General features: G+C 35.5%; 1 protein-coding gene across 1 annotated transcript in view; it reads left to right on the top strand.

Moving 5' to 3' along the window:
- Nucleotides 1-443: 443 nt before the first annotated feature.
- FAP (fibroblast activation protein alpha) overlaps nt 444-19,062 on the top strand; it is a gene marked incomplete at both ends in the record, with an annotated part of 37,317 nt that continues 18,698 nt past the window's right edge. The window contains 11 exons of the mRNA XM_079539236.1: nt 444-617; nt 1,582-1,666; nt 9,274-9,373; nt 11,320-11,410; nt 11,549-11,623; nt 11,809-11,861; nt 12,998-13,070; nt 13,895-14,015; nt 15,994-16,148; nt 17,056-17,159; nt 17,487-17,622. Coding sequence (XP_079395362.1) covers nt 444-617; nt 1,582-1,666; nt 9,274-9,373; nt 11,320-11,410; nt 11,549-11,623; nt 11,809-11,861; nt 12,998-13,070; nt 13,895-14,015; nt 15,994-16,148; nt 17,056-17,159; nt 17,487-17,622 — 1,167 coding nt within the window. The remainder of the gene's footprint in view (nt 618-1,581; nt 1,667-9,273; nt 9,374-11,319; nt 11,411-11,548; nt 11,624-11,808; nt 11,862-12,997; nt 13,071-13,894; nt 14,016-15,993; nt 16,149-17,055; nt 17,160-17,486; nt 17,623-19,062) is intronic.

The raw sequence follows: 19,062 nt of genomic DNA, 5'->3' as shown, positions 1-19,062 counted from the left end.
ATTTCATCTCCTGTATTTTCTGTTTTCAGAGAAGCCAAAGGGAATGATTTTAGTTTATAGTCTTTTGGGGCAGGTGGCATTACCCCTTGCTGCTGCTGTGGACACAAGATGCAAGCTGAGCTGAGCGTGGCTGACTGCTAGCGCTGTGAGACACGCCTAAGAGCCTCCAGTCACATGAGGGTGCTGGGAAGGAGCGCAGAGCAGAAAGCAGAGCTTAGCTGGGAGCGCCGTGCCGCGTGGCTGCAGGCTGCCTCGAGCGGCCGTTCCTCTGCTCGGCCCAATGTGCAGCTGCTGGCGCGCGCGGCCACCAGGGGGCAGCGTGCCTTGCTTGCGGCCGTTACTCCCCCTCAGCCGCCGCCTGACCGTTGCTATTTCCGCCCCCCCGCCCGCAGCCAGCCGCTGTGAGGCGGTGCCGCGAGGTTTTTCTCCTCGCAGCAGCGCTGATGGGCGAGACTGAGACTAGCTGGACAAAACCAGTCTTACGAGCAAAGCGTACTTCTCTTTTCAAGCGTTTCTTCACTCTTCTGAGGCTTCTCTTGTGTAACTTGACGCTGCGGTCCCAGCAGTTTTCTGTTTGCAGGCGACCTCATTTCAATGAGCTGAATGAAACAAGTACAGTTGGTGGCTTGAGCGCTGTTCTGAAATGCTGTGGGCCAGCAGAGTTATGTCTGAGCTCAGTTATGTGGAAGTTTACTGTTTTCTGAGGAAAAAAAAAAAAAGTAATTATCTTCATATGTGGAAGATGTTAAGTAAATTGTGTATGTTTCTTGGTTTGAATGTTTATGCTATCATTTATTATTTTAGAAAGTAAACAAGAAAGAGTTATAGATAAACATTAACGACGTGCCTGAATTTTCATTTAATTTCTCAGTAGGAAGTAGAAATAAGGTCATGAATATGTCCTGAGAATGTGAGGGCTGCCAAAATACACTGTAGATGCTTTTCAGAGAAAAACAGTAGATATCAAATAACTGTTGAGTCATAAAACCCAGATGTTGGTTACAGCTTGCATTGGTGAGAAGTATATAATCACCACCACTATAGCTGCCCAATGTCCATTTCTGCTTTGAGAACTTCCCCGAAAGCCTGTTTCTAATTTTATGGAAACCCTTTGAAATTTGGCACAGTTTACAAAAGTATGTAGGGAAAAAAAAGTCTGCCAGAGGCTTGGGCTCTAACTGTGAAAACAGACACTGCTTTTTCCAACTCCTCTCCTAGATCCGCTGACCAGCTCTCAGAAAAAAGTTTGTGTTCTTTAGGAAGACTGCAGAAAAATGAAGGTCTGTATGCTGCTGAATTCAGCTTTCAATAATGTTTGCGTCTGTTGTTTTAAACTGTCAGTTGTTGTACAAGGCTGGGCTCTGTTGTGGAAGTATTTGCCTTAAAGAAAAAGGGAAGTCTTTTCAAATGTACTGTGGAGATATTTTTTGCTTTTTGCTTTTTTTTTTTTTTTTTTTTTTTTTTTTTTTTTCTGGATGGATTTCAGCAGTTAAAAGGAATGAGAGGATTTAATTAGACAGCCATAACAGTTTACCTCAGAAAATATTAGAAATGTAATAATTTTTTGTTTCTGTCCTGCAGACCCGGCTAAAAGTTCTATTTGGAGTGGTTGTATGTGTTTTGCTTTCCTTATTACTCATGTGTATTGTACTGCTTCCATCCAAAGGTAAGGCGTTTTTATCTAATGTAGCAGAAAACACAATGTTTTTAGCTTCTATGGCTTGTAAAGTTCATAAAAGTTTGTCAAATCATCTCTAGGATTGTCATGCCTGTACTGTTATGCACTTTACAGAAATGTACTGACAGCTAAAATGTCCTGGAGGTATGATCGAAATGCCAGGAGATGTTGAAACAATGAACCCTTTGAAGTGAAAAGCACCTCAGTTAACTTTATTCATAACATATAACATTCTTAGACAAGACTGCAGAAGTAGTTCTCAGGTCTCATATTATATATATGTTAGGAGCTATGAGAATCTCACAATCTGTTAATAGTTTATTTCAGCTTGGTGAGCCTGTATTTTAATAATTATTAAAGATCTATAGACATTTGCAAGTTAAATATTTCTCTAATGAAAGGATGTAGTGAATTGTTTGTGAATATGTTTGTGAATATGTAACTGCTGATGCACAGAACGATCTGCTGAGTCCACTGGTAAAGCTTGAAGTATGTGTGGTTTGATATTTAGAGTCTGAGTGGCACTGGCTTTAATGGGCATTTTTTTCTATGAGAAATCCAATAAGTATTTATATATCCCTTTCACTACAGTGGATGAATTGAATGCCTCTGAAATATTTAAAACAGTAATAATTATATATACATATATATATATATATATATATATATATATATATTCCAGCAATAATTTCTTTTTTCTATAATTACGCTTTGCCCATATGTTGGCAAATCAGATTTAGCTTTATCCTTACTTTTGTCTTATGGATAATATTCAACTTTAGTGGAAGGTCAAATCTCCCTTTCTAACCTGGTATTTCAATTTAACATATTTAGCACGAATACCTCTGCTGGAGAGGAGTTGGAGATTTATAGAATAGAATCATATGTTAAGGTTGGAAAAGGCCCCTAAGATCATCTTGTCCAACCATCTACCTACCACCAATATTGCCCTCTAAACCACATCCAAGAGTACTACATCTACATGTTTCTTGAACACCTCCAGAGTGATGACTCCACCACCTCACTGGGCAGACTGTTCCAGTATCTGACCACTCTTTTGGAGAACTTTCTCTTAATATCCAGCCTAAACCTCCCCTGGTGCAACTTGAGACCATTCCCTCTTGTCATATCACAGTTACCTGGGAGGAGCAGCCAGCACCTGCCTCACAACAACCTCTTTTCGGGGAGTTGTAGATACAAATCAGTTCTCCCCTCTAGACTAAATAATCCCAGTTCCATTAGCTACCCCTCATAAGACTTGTGCTCCAGACCCATCATAGCTTCACTGTCCTTTCCACTCTGGACACACCCCAGGACCTCAGTGCACTTACTGTAATGGGAAAATGCAATACAATACTCGAGGTGTGGCATCACTAGAGCTGCATGCAGGGGGAGTATCACCTCCCTACTCCTTCTGGCTACATTATTTCTTATACAAGCCAGGATGCCATAGGCCTTCTTGGCCAGCTGGTCACACTGCTGGCTCATCTTCAGCTGAGCACTGACCAACCTCTCCAGATCCTTTTCCCCAGCACAGCTTTCCAGCCACTCTGCCCCAAGCCTATAGCTCTGTATGGAGTTATGATCTAAGTGCAGAACCTGGTACTTAGTCTCGTTGAACTTCATCCCACTGACCTCTTTCTAAATTAACCACAAGATTTTCAAACGCACTCAGGGGATATTGGGCTGTATCTCATAAAAGGTCATAGAAACCAAATTTGTAGTCTAAAATAAGCTAGAAGATTTTACCCTAAATATGTAACTAGAAAGTTATTGTTTTCATGAGTTGGAACATGATACAAGATAGCAGAATTCCTTCTGTTGTTTAAAAAAAAAAAAAAAAAAAAAAAAAAAAAAAAAAAAGAAGAAATATAATAAAACTTAGCTGTTTTCCTGGAATATCCTGAATGTTTCCAAGAGCCTTTCTTTGTGTCTTGGGATCCAATCACACCTCAAAATGGAGTCCTTCACTAAGCTCTTCCCCATTTGGGCTTTGTTTACATCACACTTCTGATTACTAGAATCTCTACAGAAAGGTCTTGCGCTGAACACTGCTGTTGGGATGTAAAAGAGAACCCTGCAACTGCCTTAAACTGGTAGCAAATAGGAAGGGAAAAAAATGAAAGGGAAAAAAGTATATCTTGAATTTGTCTACATATGTGAACTAGTTTTTGTAGTGAAAATTTGCTTTTGTATTCAGTGAAAGAATTCGAACGTAATTAGATATACAACTAGATTTTCCTCTTTCTCATCTAGTTGTCCCATTTGGAGTTCTAGAGAATATGTATATATATATATTTAAAAAAAAAAAAAAAAAAAAAAAAAAAAAAAAAGGTAAAAAATAAATTCTAATGTAACTATTTATTCTCTAACAAACCGGAGGGTTATAGATTTAGTGGTGACTTTTACAGTCCATGATGGGGTCAAATCTGAGCTTTCATTGTTAGATAAATGTAGTATCGAGCCAGATTTACCAAGTTTACACATTAAGAAAGGACAGAATATTTTGATGAAATTTCAATTTAAAAAGCAGTGAGGAGAGTAATACAGTGGAGCATGAGGATTGGATTAGCAGCCTGAAGAAGTTGCTAAATATCCTGGAAGGTACTGCAGGAGGAAATGAATGTATTTTTCCCTTCTAAAGTTACCACATACCAGCTGACTGGTCTCATTCTGAGCTGCTTCAGCCATTACAGAGAATTAATGTCATCTGTAGTTTCTTTTAACAGTGACTTAATAACTAATCATATTGAACATCACATTTAGATCCAGGAGGATGAAATAGAATTTGTCTTCTTTACAGAATACTCTTGAAGGAGGATTTCAGACAACTGTAGAATACAGAGTTATGTCAAACATGTCTGACTGTGCCTTCCTATTCTCTGTTGGAACTGCAAATACTGCAGTCATCTGTTTAAATACCTAAATATTTCTGGATTCCTAATAGTCTGGAGGAACTATAAATTTATTTTGTGGTTACAAACTTTGCAAGTGAAAGAGAGACAGGAAGTAACTATAGAGATGGAATTTTGTTTGTACATTCCACCTTGGCTACTGCTTAACCGAAAGGATGTGGTGATCTGGAAGGATTAATTATTAAATATTATATAGATACAAACAGACTAAATCTCTGCATAATAATTCAGCAAAGACAAATGTCATCTATAATATTGAGAAGATTGAAAGATATAATTTAACTCTGACTTGCTAAATTTCTAGTTATTTCATGTTAATGAAACTTTCAAAAATATGGTATCTGGTTTCGTTTTACACGTGGAAGTGTATCAAAATAGTGAAAAAAAAGTGTATCAAAAAAGTGAAAATCTCTCAAAGGTTATACTGGATTTTTTTTTAATTTTTTATATTTTGGTCTGGTAGAGGATAGTTTGGGGGAAGTACTTAGCTGTAGTGATAATACAATTTCTGAGAGTCTAAGAAGAGCAGTATGGGCAATGTCAACATTGTAATTGCAGATGACTGCAAAACTAGTGACATTTTTTTGACATTTCTCCAAGTTAGGAATATGCTTTGTGACTTACCTTGGTATGATAACCCAACTCAAAGCTGTTCAGAAAGGTTCTTTTCACATGTAGACTGGTGCAACTGGTCCTGTTTTTCAGCAGCATTAGCAAGGAATAAAATACCTCTTTATGCCTGAAAAGCAGGAACACAACCACAAGAAGCATTATTTTTTTCTTGTGTTATTTTTAATGAACATCCAGAACCCTGACTCATCAGTGTTCTTGTTCCCATTACACTCTTGACCGAGGTCTGAGACTAAGCCCTTGCGTCTTCGATGTTGCAGGGAATACAGTACTATCTGCAAGCTGGCTGTCTGAAAACAGTAACCACTTTCGTTTTGTCAAGTCATCTAATTACTGTGTGGCAATGGCTGCTAAATAAGATACGTATAAATATTTATTGTAGATATACATAAGTTAAAATACGTACGGGTAATTAATAAACACAGAAACCACAATACTTTCTGATTTTTATCTACACGTGATTTAATCTGGCAGAAGAACATAATGTGTATGAATTCACATGTTATGGAACAAGCTAAGAGGGTTTTCAAGTCTGAAACAAGAGTTCTGTTGGGCTACCCACATCCAGCCATTAAAGGGAGTATTCCAGATAATGCAAGCTAAATTTAACAGTGCTTAATGTTGTTATATTTTTAATATAGCTAAAATTTCTCCTGTCTGTGCTTTGTTAAACTCTCCCATAGAACAAACTGGACACTATAGAAGGTATCTTCCTAGAACCAGTGATGATTAATAGGTGTTTACAGGCTTTTAATGCCAGTTTTATATGTGTACATAGGATATGCTGAAATGCATTTAATTATGACCATGGAATATTAAAAAACAAAGTTACACTGTGAAGCAAAGTAACCAGTTCAGTGCACAATATTATTCTGCATTTTCTGAATTTATTTATTTTTTTGTAATATGCAAGAGAAATACAGAGTGGCACCCTGTAGTTGAGTGAAAATGGACCACCAAGCATTAAAATAAGATGGTGAGGCAATAAAGGGAAGAAAGCAAAGTCGAAATTTGGTCATTTTCAAAATAGGAGTGGACATATTTTGAAAATAATTAACAGTCATAATAAATTATCACAGAATATTAAGTAAGCAAGGGTGAGATGGTGTGCAGAGTAAAGTTTAAATTAGAGCTGTAAAATTTAGAGCACTGATGAGATATTTGTGGTGTTGCTTTTCTAAAAATTCCTATTAAGCTGAGAGAAGGAATAAGGAGATTTTACCAGATGAAGCTATCAAACAGGATTGTAAATTTAAGCCTCCTTTGCACACAGCTATGGAAATAGATTTTTATCATGGATTTCTTTAGCTGATAGACATTAATTTAGAGAATTTAAACTGGAAGCTGATAATAAGTAGTCATCACTTGGTATAAATATAAGTAGATATGTATCTTCTGAAATTTTCTGTGCACTTTTAAAGGTTTTGCTATCTTCTGTGCTTGTCATTAATGTATCAAGGATTAGTAACATACTATCATGGAACTAACAGGAGGAATTAACTTCTTATTGAACTTTTGGGGATATTTTCTGGACACATTGCTACCTCAGAGTTTATGCTGATAGGTTTTTACTCATGGATTGGCATTTGGTTTTATTTCTCATGACAGTTTTCTTCTGCGTTAGTGCAGACAAGGCTAGTGTTAGAAGTCAACCTGACATGTGTATTCTACAGTAAGTAATAGTCACATATCTGAAAAAAGAAGGGATTATCGTTAGAAAGTACAAAAGGAGAGAATATGAAGAAACATTTCCCAGGAAGTGAGTGTGATGTTAGCTGAGAGGGAGGTTGTAATGAGGAAGTGATGGAGCATATGAAACCTGAGGGCAGTGAGTCATTTTGATTATCTGGCTGTGCTGTGAGAACTCTGAAGGAGCAAACAGGGGAAGTGGCAGAAATCTAGGAGGCTCCTTGTGACATCTCCTCTACCTCTGATAACCATGACAAAATCTACCTTAACTTCAAAGAAGATAAATTATCAAGCCTTAAAAGCTGACAAATTTGAAAAATGCCTTTCTTTTCCTGTGTCTTGGAGATTAAACATTTTGAATAATCTTTGCCTAGAGAACTTTATGCTATTTCTTTTTATAGTTGTTTTATTACATTTTTATAATACTTTTTTTTTTTTTTTTTTTTCTTCTCCATTTCTGTGCATTTAGCAAGCTAGCAATTCAGCATTTCCCTCTTCAGAGCTGATTGCCCTTACTTTTTGTTTGGAACCCTTGCTCTAGTTTAAAGTGCTTTCATCTTTAAAGTAAACAGTCAAAGAAAAGCCACAAAACCAGCTGAATTTTTGTGCATTTTTAATGTAGCTGTCTGATCTAGCTGGAAATCAAATGTCAGAGCACCTGTTTTCTCTAGGGAATCATTGTCAATGTGCCCTTAAAGCACTGATTAAAAAGTTGAAGCTTGGGCTCAGTTGTTCATTACTTTTCAACATTGATTGTACCTTTGTAGCCTTGTCTGTTTATTTCATACAGCTACTAAGAAATATATGTGGATGAGGATCCTTTTGGTGTTCTCATATCCATCTTCTAGCATGAACTGATGAGGCTTTTTTAAAAAAAAATTTGGCAGTAAAGATTTGTATGGACCTGTTGCTTGAATTTCTGCTGAATACATATGGATCTTTATTAAAATAGTTTTCTCTGCTCATAAGTTCAAACAAGTCCAAGAAACCTATGCTTTAAGAAAACTTTGATTTGCCCTTTGTAAGTAAGAGGCTTTCCTTGTAGTCCCAAGGTATACAAGTAAATATATCTCAACGAATAAATTTCTGGGTGAAATTAGTTAAACCAACTAGTTCCTAATTTCATACCTCTAAAGGAGAATCCTTCAGATGGTGAAGAGCATTAACACAGAATTTTTCTCTCTTCTGTGCTGTTTGCATGGTTCCAGGATTATGCTATCCTCACTCTTCTTCGGTACTTAAATATACACAGTTGTCTTAGTTTCAGCTGGGATGGAATTGTTTTCTTCAGAGCATCTGGTATGATGTTATGTTTTGGTTCAGGGAGAAAACCATCAATGACAACACACTGATGTTTATAGTTGCCTGCAAAGCAGTGTTGTGTAGAGCCAAGGCCATTCTCAGCAAGGGTCCCAAGGAGCTGGGAGGGGACAGAATGAGGACAGCTGACTTAAACATGCCAAGGGGATATCCCATACCATATGACATCATGTGAAAAGAGTTCTGAAGGAGATGGGAGTGCGTCTCACTCTTCTGCTGTTTGATGGGCTAGCTGGACATTGGCTATGGGCTGATGAGCAATTCCTTGTGCATCCAACTTTATATATATATACACATATATATTGTCAGGACTATTTTCCTTTTATCTATCTTGGTAAATAGTTTTCTCTAAACATATGAGTTCTACATTGTTGCTTGTTTTTTTTTTTTTTCTTCATTTTCTCCCTCATCTCACTGACAGGGGGGAGTGAGCAAATGATTCTGTGGTGCTGAACCACCTACTGGGTTAAACCACAACAGTAAGTTGGTCAGAAGGTAATGCCTCCTATTTGTTTCTGTGGAAACTATAGCAGATAAAAAAGAGCACAATAACACTATGTGATAGAGCAAATTCTCAGCTAAAACACTAAAAATCTGCACCAGCAGAAATGAACCATGTCGGTGTTACCACTGATGAAATGCATTCCCTACCACCTCACTGTGCTCACATCCACTGTGGGGTCTCCATAAATGTTCAATGAGTGTCAATAAATGTCAGTGGATGCCATTTTTTCTGCATGGAGGAATTCAGTTCCACCCCTCTGCTTCATTCACGCTTCCATGTCAGGCACTACTGTGTCAGATTGCCCCTATAACCATCTGTTCCACTGCAACAACATGTAATTGAATGTTGGTGTGAAGGTTCAGTCTCTTCTGCCATCCCACCAACATTCACCTCTGACAGCAACATAATAAAATAGGAGGTATTGCTTTCAGAGCAGCCTGTGTAGATAAGAGGAAATATTTAACTAAGTAACGATTTCTTTAAAAAGTTTCACGTAACAGCATTGCTTTAACAGAAGGTTTTTGTCTCATTCTAAGTTGTCACCACAGCTGATGGTCCTAGAGCTCTTACACTGGATGATTACTTGAATGGAAATTTTCAGTATAAAACATATTTTCCGTACTGGGTGTCAGGTAAGTAATTTTTTTTTCTCTGAGGTACATAAGCATTTTTAGTATGTGTTTTCTGACACATACTAAGAAATATACTTTTCTTCCAGCTTTACTCCAAATAAATGCTAAAAATAAAATTCAACAATTTACTACTCAAAACTCAAGGTTAAATTTACACTTCTGTCAGGGATTCTAGAAATTCCTAGTATTCAATGTTGCAACAGAAATATTTGAGTTAAGCATAAACTATCATTATACAGAGCCATTTGTTGCTGTATTTCTTTTACTGTCATACTCAATACATCATGGTAAAGAAATTTGTTAATGTGTCAGTCATGTTTTAAGGAATTTCCCTTTCTTGTGCTTGTCACAGCATTTCTTCACTTGCTATTAATTATAATTGAGGTAGCCTGTATTGCAGGCTCTGTTTTTGTTTCCAGTATTACTTAGTGCTGCAGGAAGCCAACCTGTTCTTATCTCTTATATATGGAAATACAAACACTGCTAAAATTTTGAGTTCCAAAGCAATGCATAGGAAGTAAGGATGAGTTTCTAATCAAGTTCCTTAATGCAGAAGATAAAGACACAAAGTTAGTTGCTGCTGATGTACGTGTCAGTGTGTGTCCAAAATACTACTCTTGTTATCACTGAACTGCAGCAGCACCAGAAGGTTTTAGGTAGGTTGGATTACATTCTAGTACTTGCAGTACTACCACTCATATCTGTGCATTGCCTCAAGCAGTTATTATTTTATCAGTAGAAGCAAAAAAAAAAAAAAACAAAAAAAAAACAAACAAAAAAACAAATTCCCATTTACATGGAGTCTTATCAAAGTTAGTTTAAACCCACAATTTTAGAACTGAACCAAAGCCCTCCAGGATGTTGCTAGCAGCAGTTTTAGTTTCACAGTTAGCAATTTGAAGTATGTAGACATGACTTATGTGATTAAAAAATTAGGTCACCATTTGTTAGAATTCTGTATGAATGTCTGAAGTATGTAGGCAGCATACCACCTAAACCTGATATTCACATTCTCCCTTTATAACTTCCTCACTTAGGCTTATCTTTCGTCTTAACAGTCACAAAACTCACACAAAAGTCATGCCATAAATTCCATAGATAGTCATGCCTACAGCATTCCATATGCCTACTTTTCTTCTGAAGCAGGGAGCTGAAATTGAATAACTTTTTATAAGGGGCCTGAGATAACCACAAATGCTTTTACTCAAATCACGTAAGCGTTTGCTAAATGTCCAAGAGTGATCTAGTTTCCTCCCTAATGAAAACCTTATACAATGTTTCAGACTGCTTTTAAATTGTTAGTCTCTCTCTCTCTTAAGCTGCATCCAGCATGCAATTCCTTATCTCTATTTATAGCAATGAGAATTATGAAGTGGAACTAAAATTCTCATCTTCAGATCCTACCAAACTGTGGCTCATGTCTTGAGCACAGGTAGGATTAAATTCGGTTCTCATTGGAGGCCACTCACCTTCATTATGTAGGATCATTGCAATGTGAGTAAGAGCAGTTATTTATATACTGACAGTTACATGGTACTGCTATTACATCTAAAATCTATAAAAATGAGAATATTCTGGTAAAATTATAAGCAAGGATGTTGAACGTTTTCATAATAGCTTTTATATTGTGATGCTGGGATATGATGGATCTGTCCCTAGTATTCTTGATCATGTACTATTGAGAATAAAATCTGGCATTTTATAATGAAGCTAACTAGCTGATTCTGCATGCAATATATGATCTTGAGAACATAATTAAGAAACCTTCTTCAACTGTTAAAACTTGGCATCATTAGTAGAAAACTTCTCCTCTGTGCGTTTGTAGATACTTAAAGAGACTTGCTCAAAATCTACTTACTGACAAGGGTAGTGAATAATTTGGTAAACAGGTCTGTTCTATTTTACCTTCTTTGTGAAGTAACAGCCCATTTATCTTGTTTTTTAAGATAGTGAATATCTTCACCAGAATCCAGAAGATGATATTATTCTTTTCAATGTTGACATGAACTACGTAACTACCATTATGACCAACAGCACAATGGTATGTATCTTTTCAACTAATAAAAAGGCAGTAAAATGCAGTTGTGCTCCAACTATCTCTTTAAAAGTAATCAGATTAAAACTTGACAAATCAATTCATAGTGTTTGCTAGAATCTAATATACATCTTAACCTTTCAGAAACAAGTTAATGCTTCAAATTATGTGATGTCATCAGACAAATACTTCATAGCTTTGGAGAGCAACTATTCAAAGGTAATTATTTTATATGTTGCTTAATGAAATGTTTGATTTCATTCAGTATGTGTGGTTACTATGCATGAATTTTTTTCAGTCTTTTCTTGAGTAAAGTGAAAGGCTGTGAAAACCATCTGATGATTTTTACTTAAATCATCTTTTTTTCCAATTTAATTTTTTTTTTTCTTGCTTAATTTTTGCAGCTGTGGAGATATTCTTATACTGCATCATACCACATTTATGATCTTATATATGGGTAAGGCGTGGTATTTTTTACGAAGAGCTATGGTGATGCTCTGTAAAAATATACTTGCAAGCATTTCATTGAAAAATTCTATAGCAATGTGACTATCTGCTGCTTGGCTTTTACTTGAAACTGTCACTTGTTTACTTGATTATTGTTATCTATTATTTCTGAAAAATCAAAAGATTTCTTGCCTCTGAGAAAATTCTACAGTCCATTCATCTACTCATCCAAATATGTGGATTGCTTTATACTTCACACCCTAAAACTTCGACTGCTCAAGATTCTCACCTTCTTTTTTTTTCATTGCATAGTTTTATCCCACCCTTTTTGGCTGCTTTAGTCCACTTCAGTATCACACCAGCTGTCTCCTTCCCTTTCTTTTTTCTTAATTCATCAATTTTTTTATTAATTCAATCTTCAGCTTTCCTAAAAATCTCACATGTCCTTCAGTGATCTTGTAAAGTCTTGGGTTCCCCAGAAACTTTCAGCTCCTGCCATGGCATTTGGTCTCTTTCCCAAGATCTTCCCCAGACCATTCTTCTTTTGCTTTCTACTAAAGGCCATCTGCTTTCCCACTCATGTTTTTATGCCAGAAGTCACAGAATGACTAAAAGCTTCTTAGTTCTGAGCAGGGACTGCACTAAGCTACATTCTTGGAAAACTCTTGGCTCAAGGTGACAGAATTACTACTAGCTTAAGTGAGTAGAGAGTTACTGCATGTGGCTCTGTGGATCCTTAATAGATGCTCAAACTCTGCTGTTCAACTTGCTTCTGCATGTTATAACCTGGGAAATACAATGTGATCACTGAGTTCTTGTCTCCTTGATTGTTGAGGCTTGCTGAAACTACAATGCAAATAGTAGATTGAGGAAATGCCTGCAGATGCTCGTGCAGTTTTTAGAAAGGGATAAGACTGCCTTCTTAGAACGCTGAGTATATTTTCAAAGGCTTGAGCTGCACCAGCACTCAGTTACACATTGTGCACACAATTACAATGTTGCATGCCTCACTGCCTGCATTAATTTTGCTTTGTTTATGAAACAAAAATATAGCCTTTCAAGAGTTTTATGTGAATGTACAGTGTAATGATTTGTGCATTTGTACTGTTAACATAAAGCCATTTCAACCTCTTTCCCTTTTTTTAGTGGTTTTGTAACAGAAAATCAGCTTCCACATAAAATTCAGTATATATCCTGGTCACCCGTTGGACATAAATTGGTCAGTAAATATAAGAAGGCTAGAAGACTTTTATTTGCCTTTTGGTTACTGTTTCATTAGGCCATATTTTGACAAGCCTATTTGTATCAAACTTACTTATGAACAAGAATGATTTAAAAAAATCAAACAGTTTTTCATTTGTCACATTTTAACTTCACTCTTTTCAATGTAAGAATCTGCATTCTTAATGGCAGTATGTATTTTACTTAGCTAGTCAGTCTTGTATCAAGCATCGACAAAGTAACTGTGTAAAGGATTAAATACAGTTTTCAGGGCCTGAAAAATAATTAGTTTGTCTTTGACACCATATAACATATGAATTTAATATGGATATTTGAAGATCTCATATTTAAAATGTGGTCTCAAATTTTATTAAAAAATCTCTATTGTTGTTGTTGTTGTTGTTATTATTATTATTATTACTTAATAGTTCAAATTATTTTATTTCTTACTAATTCTTATGGACCTGTTGACTATAGTAGAAAGTTTACAAATGTTCATTCTTGGAATACTGATGCAAGAAATATACTTTAAGCATCATACTAATTTCAGAAAACTACAAGAAATAACAATTCAAATGGAAAAAAAAAATATATATATATATATATATATATATTTTATATAGGAGAGTCCTATATTTCATTAGAGAGTCATAGTTGAATGTAGAATTTGTCCTATAAGATAAAATTTATTTACAGAAGTACTTGTTCTTGCAGTATTTGCAAAGGTTTTAATACAGTTATTAAAAAAAAAAAATTGACTGCAAAAAATCTGACAACCCCTCTTTTTGATGCATGTACTCATAAAAAATTTCTTATCTTTAGGCATATGTTTACCAAAATAATATCTATTTGAAACAAAGTCCAAGAGAGGCACCAATTCAGCTTACTAGTGATGGAAAAGAAAATGAAATATTTAATGGGATACCTGATTGGGTCTATGAAGGTAAGTAAATCTTGAAGGGCAACAACGTGAAATCTACATTACTAAATTCTCACAATCCTTTCTAAATCATTGATTAAATGGTTTTAGAGCCCTAAGAATTACTTTATTTATTCCATATAAGGATTTCTTGGAACCAGTAAGTACTTCTTATTCTGGGGAGAGAGAATGAGAAAGGAATCACATTTATTGAAACTGTTTTAAGTGATGTATACTAATCACTACGTACTTTTTAATGTCTTTTAGTAAGGGGCCAGGGGGCATTCAAATGTGAAGGTGGCAAATTCAAACTAGAATATTTTTTCTTTCACATAATATAGCTAGTCCCTTTCTATATCATGTGTTGTTGTTAACCGTGCCATCTTTGTACATCTGAGCACTGCTCATGCGCTTCCAAGGCAAATCCAAGGCAAAATTCCAAGGCAAATTGGATAAAATAGTGAAGAATGTTACTGAAAGTATGGAATCATAGGATCATAGAATCACCAAGGTTGGAAAATACTTCTAAGATCATCCAGTCCAACTGTTAACCTGTCACAAATATTTCCCACTAAACCATGTCTCACAGTAACCTTTCCTGGGACCAAGGTCAGGCTGACAGGCCTGTAGTTCCCTGGATCCTCTTCGCGATTTGTCATGTAGTTGGGAGTCATCTTGGCAAGCTTTCAGTCCTCTGGGACCTAACTTGTTGCCTAGGAACTCTGATAGATGATGGAAAGCAGCTTGGCTATCATTTCTATCAGCTCCCTCAGCACCCTTGGGTAGATGCTATCCAGCCCCATGGACTCGTAGCAGTCCAGATGAAGTATTAAGTCTCTAACAGTTTCCGCCTGAAGGACAGGGGGTTTATTCTTCTCCCCATCCAAGACTTCCAGGTCAGTGCACAGGGTACCCCAAGAATAACTAGTCCAACTTTTAAAGATAGATGTAAATAAGGCTTTGAGAACCTAAGCCTTTTCCTTATCCTCAGTGGTCACGCTCCCTGCCACGTCTAGTGAAGGATGGATAGAAAGTAAGAGATGGAAATTGGCATCACAAATGGATTAGAAGGCAGAGTTAATCTTTTCACAATCAGTGAGAGAGGAGTGCTGGGGTACAAGCAAGCTGTGAAGGGCTTTATAGGCAGGAGAAGCATGATTTGCTCAATGCTTTAAAAAAGGGAAAATTAGAGAGGCTTACCAGAGAAGAGTTACAGAGTCACAGGCATTGTTTACATCCAGAGGGTAGTGTGAGACATTGGCAGAGAAATAGAATTAGATCTTGTTTTGGACAGGAGAAGAATCAGAGCTATAGAGAAGGAGAGAGGTGGAAATTTATATACAGTGAGACTTTGCAGATGTATGTTTTGGCAATGAAATTTATAATCTGGGGGAAAAATAAGCTGGAGAAGGGGTAAGATGGATTCTTCAAAGCTTTTAAGGAAATGTATATTGGTGGAATGTGCCAAAACAGCAGAACTTGGAAATGTATGCTGCAGCTTTTTTTAAAAAAAAAAAATAAGGTAATACTATCATTAAGAATAATCTATCTATCTTAGAATCTATCTCTATCTCTATGGCTAGATGTACATTACCTGCCAATGACTGCATTTTGCATTCATTCTGTGTAAGCAAAATCCTGAGTATTTAGTTACCGAAACTATGTCAGAACTTTACATATTGTTATCCTCATTCTACTATGTAGGTAATGGTTGAGAATTAAGCTTTAGGGAAAATTTAAAGGTTGGTTGATTATTTGGCACTTCAATGCATAAAATAATAAACTCGTGCACTTGAATAATCCAAGTGAGTTAAATGCAGTTTGTACATGTTTTGGGAGTTCTCAAGGCCTTTCACATATGAGATGTATAGGTTTGATGTACATCTTGTTATCTATCTAGTATAACTCTTTTTGCATGTCTAGGCTGGTATGAGTAAAATGATAAAATAGATTAGAAGATAGATTAATTGCACTGAGAAACAAACAATTTCTTTTTTCTCAGAGGAAATGCTAGCGACAAAATATGCATTGTGGTGGTCTCCAAGTGGAAAATACTTAGCATATGTACAATTTAATGATTCTGACATACCAGTAATTGAATATTCATATTTTGGTGAGGAACAGTACCCAAGAAAAATAATTATCCCATATCCCAAGGTATGTTCATCATTCTTTGACTTACTTTCTGTTGAGAAATATGTTACGATAACTATAAAATTAGTTGTGCTTAAAAAATGTTTGCATTACAGTGCTTAAATACATTATGGCCTAAACTAATGAATGAAAGCAAACGTAAGCCAAATTATAAAAAGATATAGGCACACTCAAAACTGTACATATTAAATAGTGTTAGTGAAATAAACAGAATTCCTCATGTAAGTAAAAGGTATATAGGAAAGAACATGTTTGCATGGTCAAGCCTTTTTTTCAATTCAGTTTACTTTCTGTGATGTATTAACTGTGGAGTTGTTATTTTCCAATACAGTATGTCAACTAGGAGACATTTTTTTAATTGTTTTTGTGAAATAAAAGGTATGACGGATTCAGTTTATTTGCAGGCTTCATAGTGTGCTTTGTTCTCAAGCGCTTGGGATTCTACCAGTTTTTTAGTGCCAAACTTAAGGCAAGAACCTCTTGGTTTTGCCTTTTTCACCATGTACAAACTCTATGACTCATCATCTTTGTATGACTACAAGTGATCATGTTAATGTGTTTTAACAAGGTCTCATTTGTCAGCCAAGTTTTGTTGTAAAATGTAGGGTGTACTGCAGAGATCCACGCTGCAAATACAACTCTGGTTCACATCAAGCATTACGTTTTAGTACAGAAAGGCACAGAATTGGACTGTTCAAAAGGTTTTCTTCTTTATTTGTATAATGGAGCAAAATTAAATAACTACTTCTGTAGGGTCACATACAAGATCTTATAAGATCACATTTGCAATGTGGTACTCAGCTGAATAAATATTTTGTATCCTATTTTCTATCCCACAAAAGCTGTTGTCATTTTCCTAGATCTGAATTTTATGTTCATTTGAATAACCTCATACATTTTTTTTTTGAAGGCTGGTGCTAAAAATCCTACTGTTAAAGTGTTTATTGTAGACACTATTAACGTTGAAGCATTTGGTCCTAAAGAGGTTCCAGTTCCTGCAGTGATCGCATCAAGGTACTGTGCCCTCAAAATATGTCATCAGAGTATTTTAAAAAACTTTTTGTGTGCTTGTTTTATATGCTTGAAACTCTGAATTGTTTTGTTAATAGTGGAGTGCCATATTAATCTCACAGATGCATCAGAAGATAAATATATATATATATACACATTGATTATGTGTGCTCATATGATATATAGTTACAAAGAACAAAAAAAATTCCTAATAGAATAGAAGATTTGCTGTTGTCTTCCACAGAGCAAAATGGGGTTTATAGCCTGTAGCAATTTTTCTGTGTTCCTGCTCTTTAATAATCATTCTTTCTCTTTCATTTATTTTTTTAGTGATCATTATTTTACTTGGCTTACTTGGGTAACAGATAATCGAGTTGGTGTGCAGTGGCTAAAGAGAATCCAGAATTTTTCAGTCTTAGCTATTTGTGACTTCAAAGAAAATTCAAATACTTGGGTCTGTCCAGAGGTAATAAAGTTGGATATACGTTGCTGGAATTAGCATGTGCTACTTTCTGTTGAATTGTCCTATTTTAACATGTACTCATTGTGCACAAATTGCTCTGATTTACTCAAAAAGTATATTTAATATTTCAATGACTTTACGAAAGTAATTTTATTTTCCAGTGTTTGATCACATTCATCTTTCAGCTAATAAAGATAACCTCTTCAATATTGTAAATGCTGTTTGAAGGAAGAATGAAAAAATTCTAATGGCAACAGCAGAAAAATCACTAAAATATATTTTTAGTGAGGTTCAAGTAACAATCAAAGCAATAAAAATAACAAGAGTGTATTGACTAGCTTTCAAAATTGTTGCTCAGTTCCTTCTTGCCTCTTCATTTTCAAAAGTGGAATCATATAGCATACTTGATTATAATCGTCTGTAGAACTTGTATGTTATAGGCTTATGGTTTGTTGACATAGCCTTTCCAAGTTGAAAATACTTATTCCTCTATAATAAAACAATAGTTGAAAATTTGAAAGGAAGCTGAGCTCCTGTTCTTTCAAAGCTTTTATTGATTCCACGGAGAAATAACTAGAGTTCATCAGGACAAAATATATATTTATGGCAGTATTTGATGTCTTTCTTAAGTCATTGCTCCTGTGTATGAGTACATTAATGCTGAATCTATATCTCACCTCAAAATCATTTGCATTTTAATAATTGTTAAAACATAGTATTAAAGAGTATAAAAAATAAATAAAGAAATCTAGAATTTTAGCACAATTCACCAAACAACTTAAAGCAAGTAACCAGTTTAATTTGTGTCAGTAGGACTATCTATGTGTTTAAAATTTAGCATGTGCTTAATTGCTTTGCTGGAACCAGACCAGAACAATTAATATCTTGCGGGACTGTGTTCATGATCCTTGTTTAATTGCATTTCTCCATGAAACTTTATTTATGGAATCACTACTGACGTTTCTATAATTCTATGTTTATACAGTGATACAATGCTTTTATCACATTAAAGTTTGCACAAATGGCCAATTGGAGGAGTGTGAACAGATGGGAGTGCTGCATTAGCTCTATTTGCTGTTAGGAAGTGTATCTCTGTGCGTTTACATCAGCAAAAGTAGTTTTCTTGTTGATTTCAGATTAAATTGAGACTAATGTACAATAAATGTACTAGGCTTTATGTACTTGAAATTAATAACAAAATATAATCCACAGGATGTTCCTAAAGCTGATTCATCAAAAATATTCATGTGTTCAAGTTCTTTTTGTTGTGAATAAACCAGAGAAACAACTATGACTTCAGTGGAATTATTTCTGTGAATTAAAGCTAGGCATGTAAATATGTGTTTGTAAAACTGGGGTTTACTATAAATATGCCAAGTCTCTAAATTCTGCAAATGCTTTAATAACAGAAAAATCCCACAGAGGCCATGGAACTACTCATAT

This window comes from Tetrao urogallus (assembly GCF_951394365.1).
Source record: "Tetrao urogallus genome assembly, chromosome: 8".
In the NCBI taxonomy this organism is placed as follows: Eukaryota; Metazoa; Chordata; class Aves; order Galliformes; family Phasianidae; genus Tetrao; species Tetrao urogallus.
The sequence above is the reverse complement of the archived record's forward strand: the minus strand, read 5'-3'. Positions and strand labels throughout refer to the sequence as shown.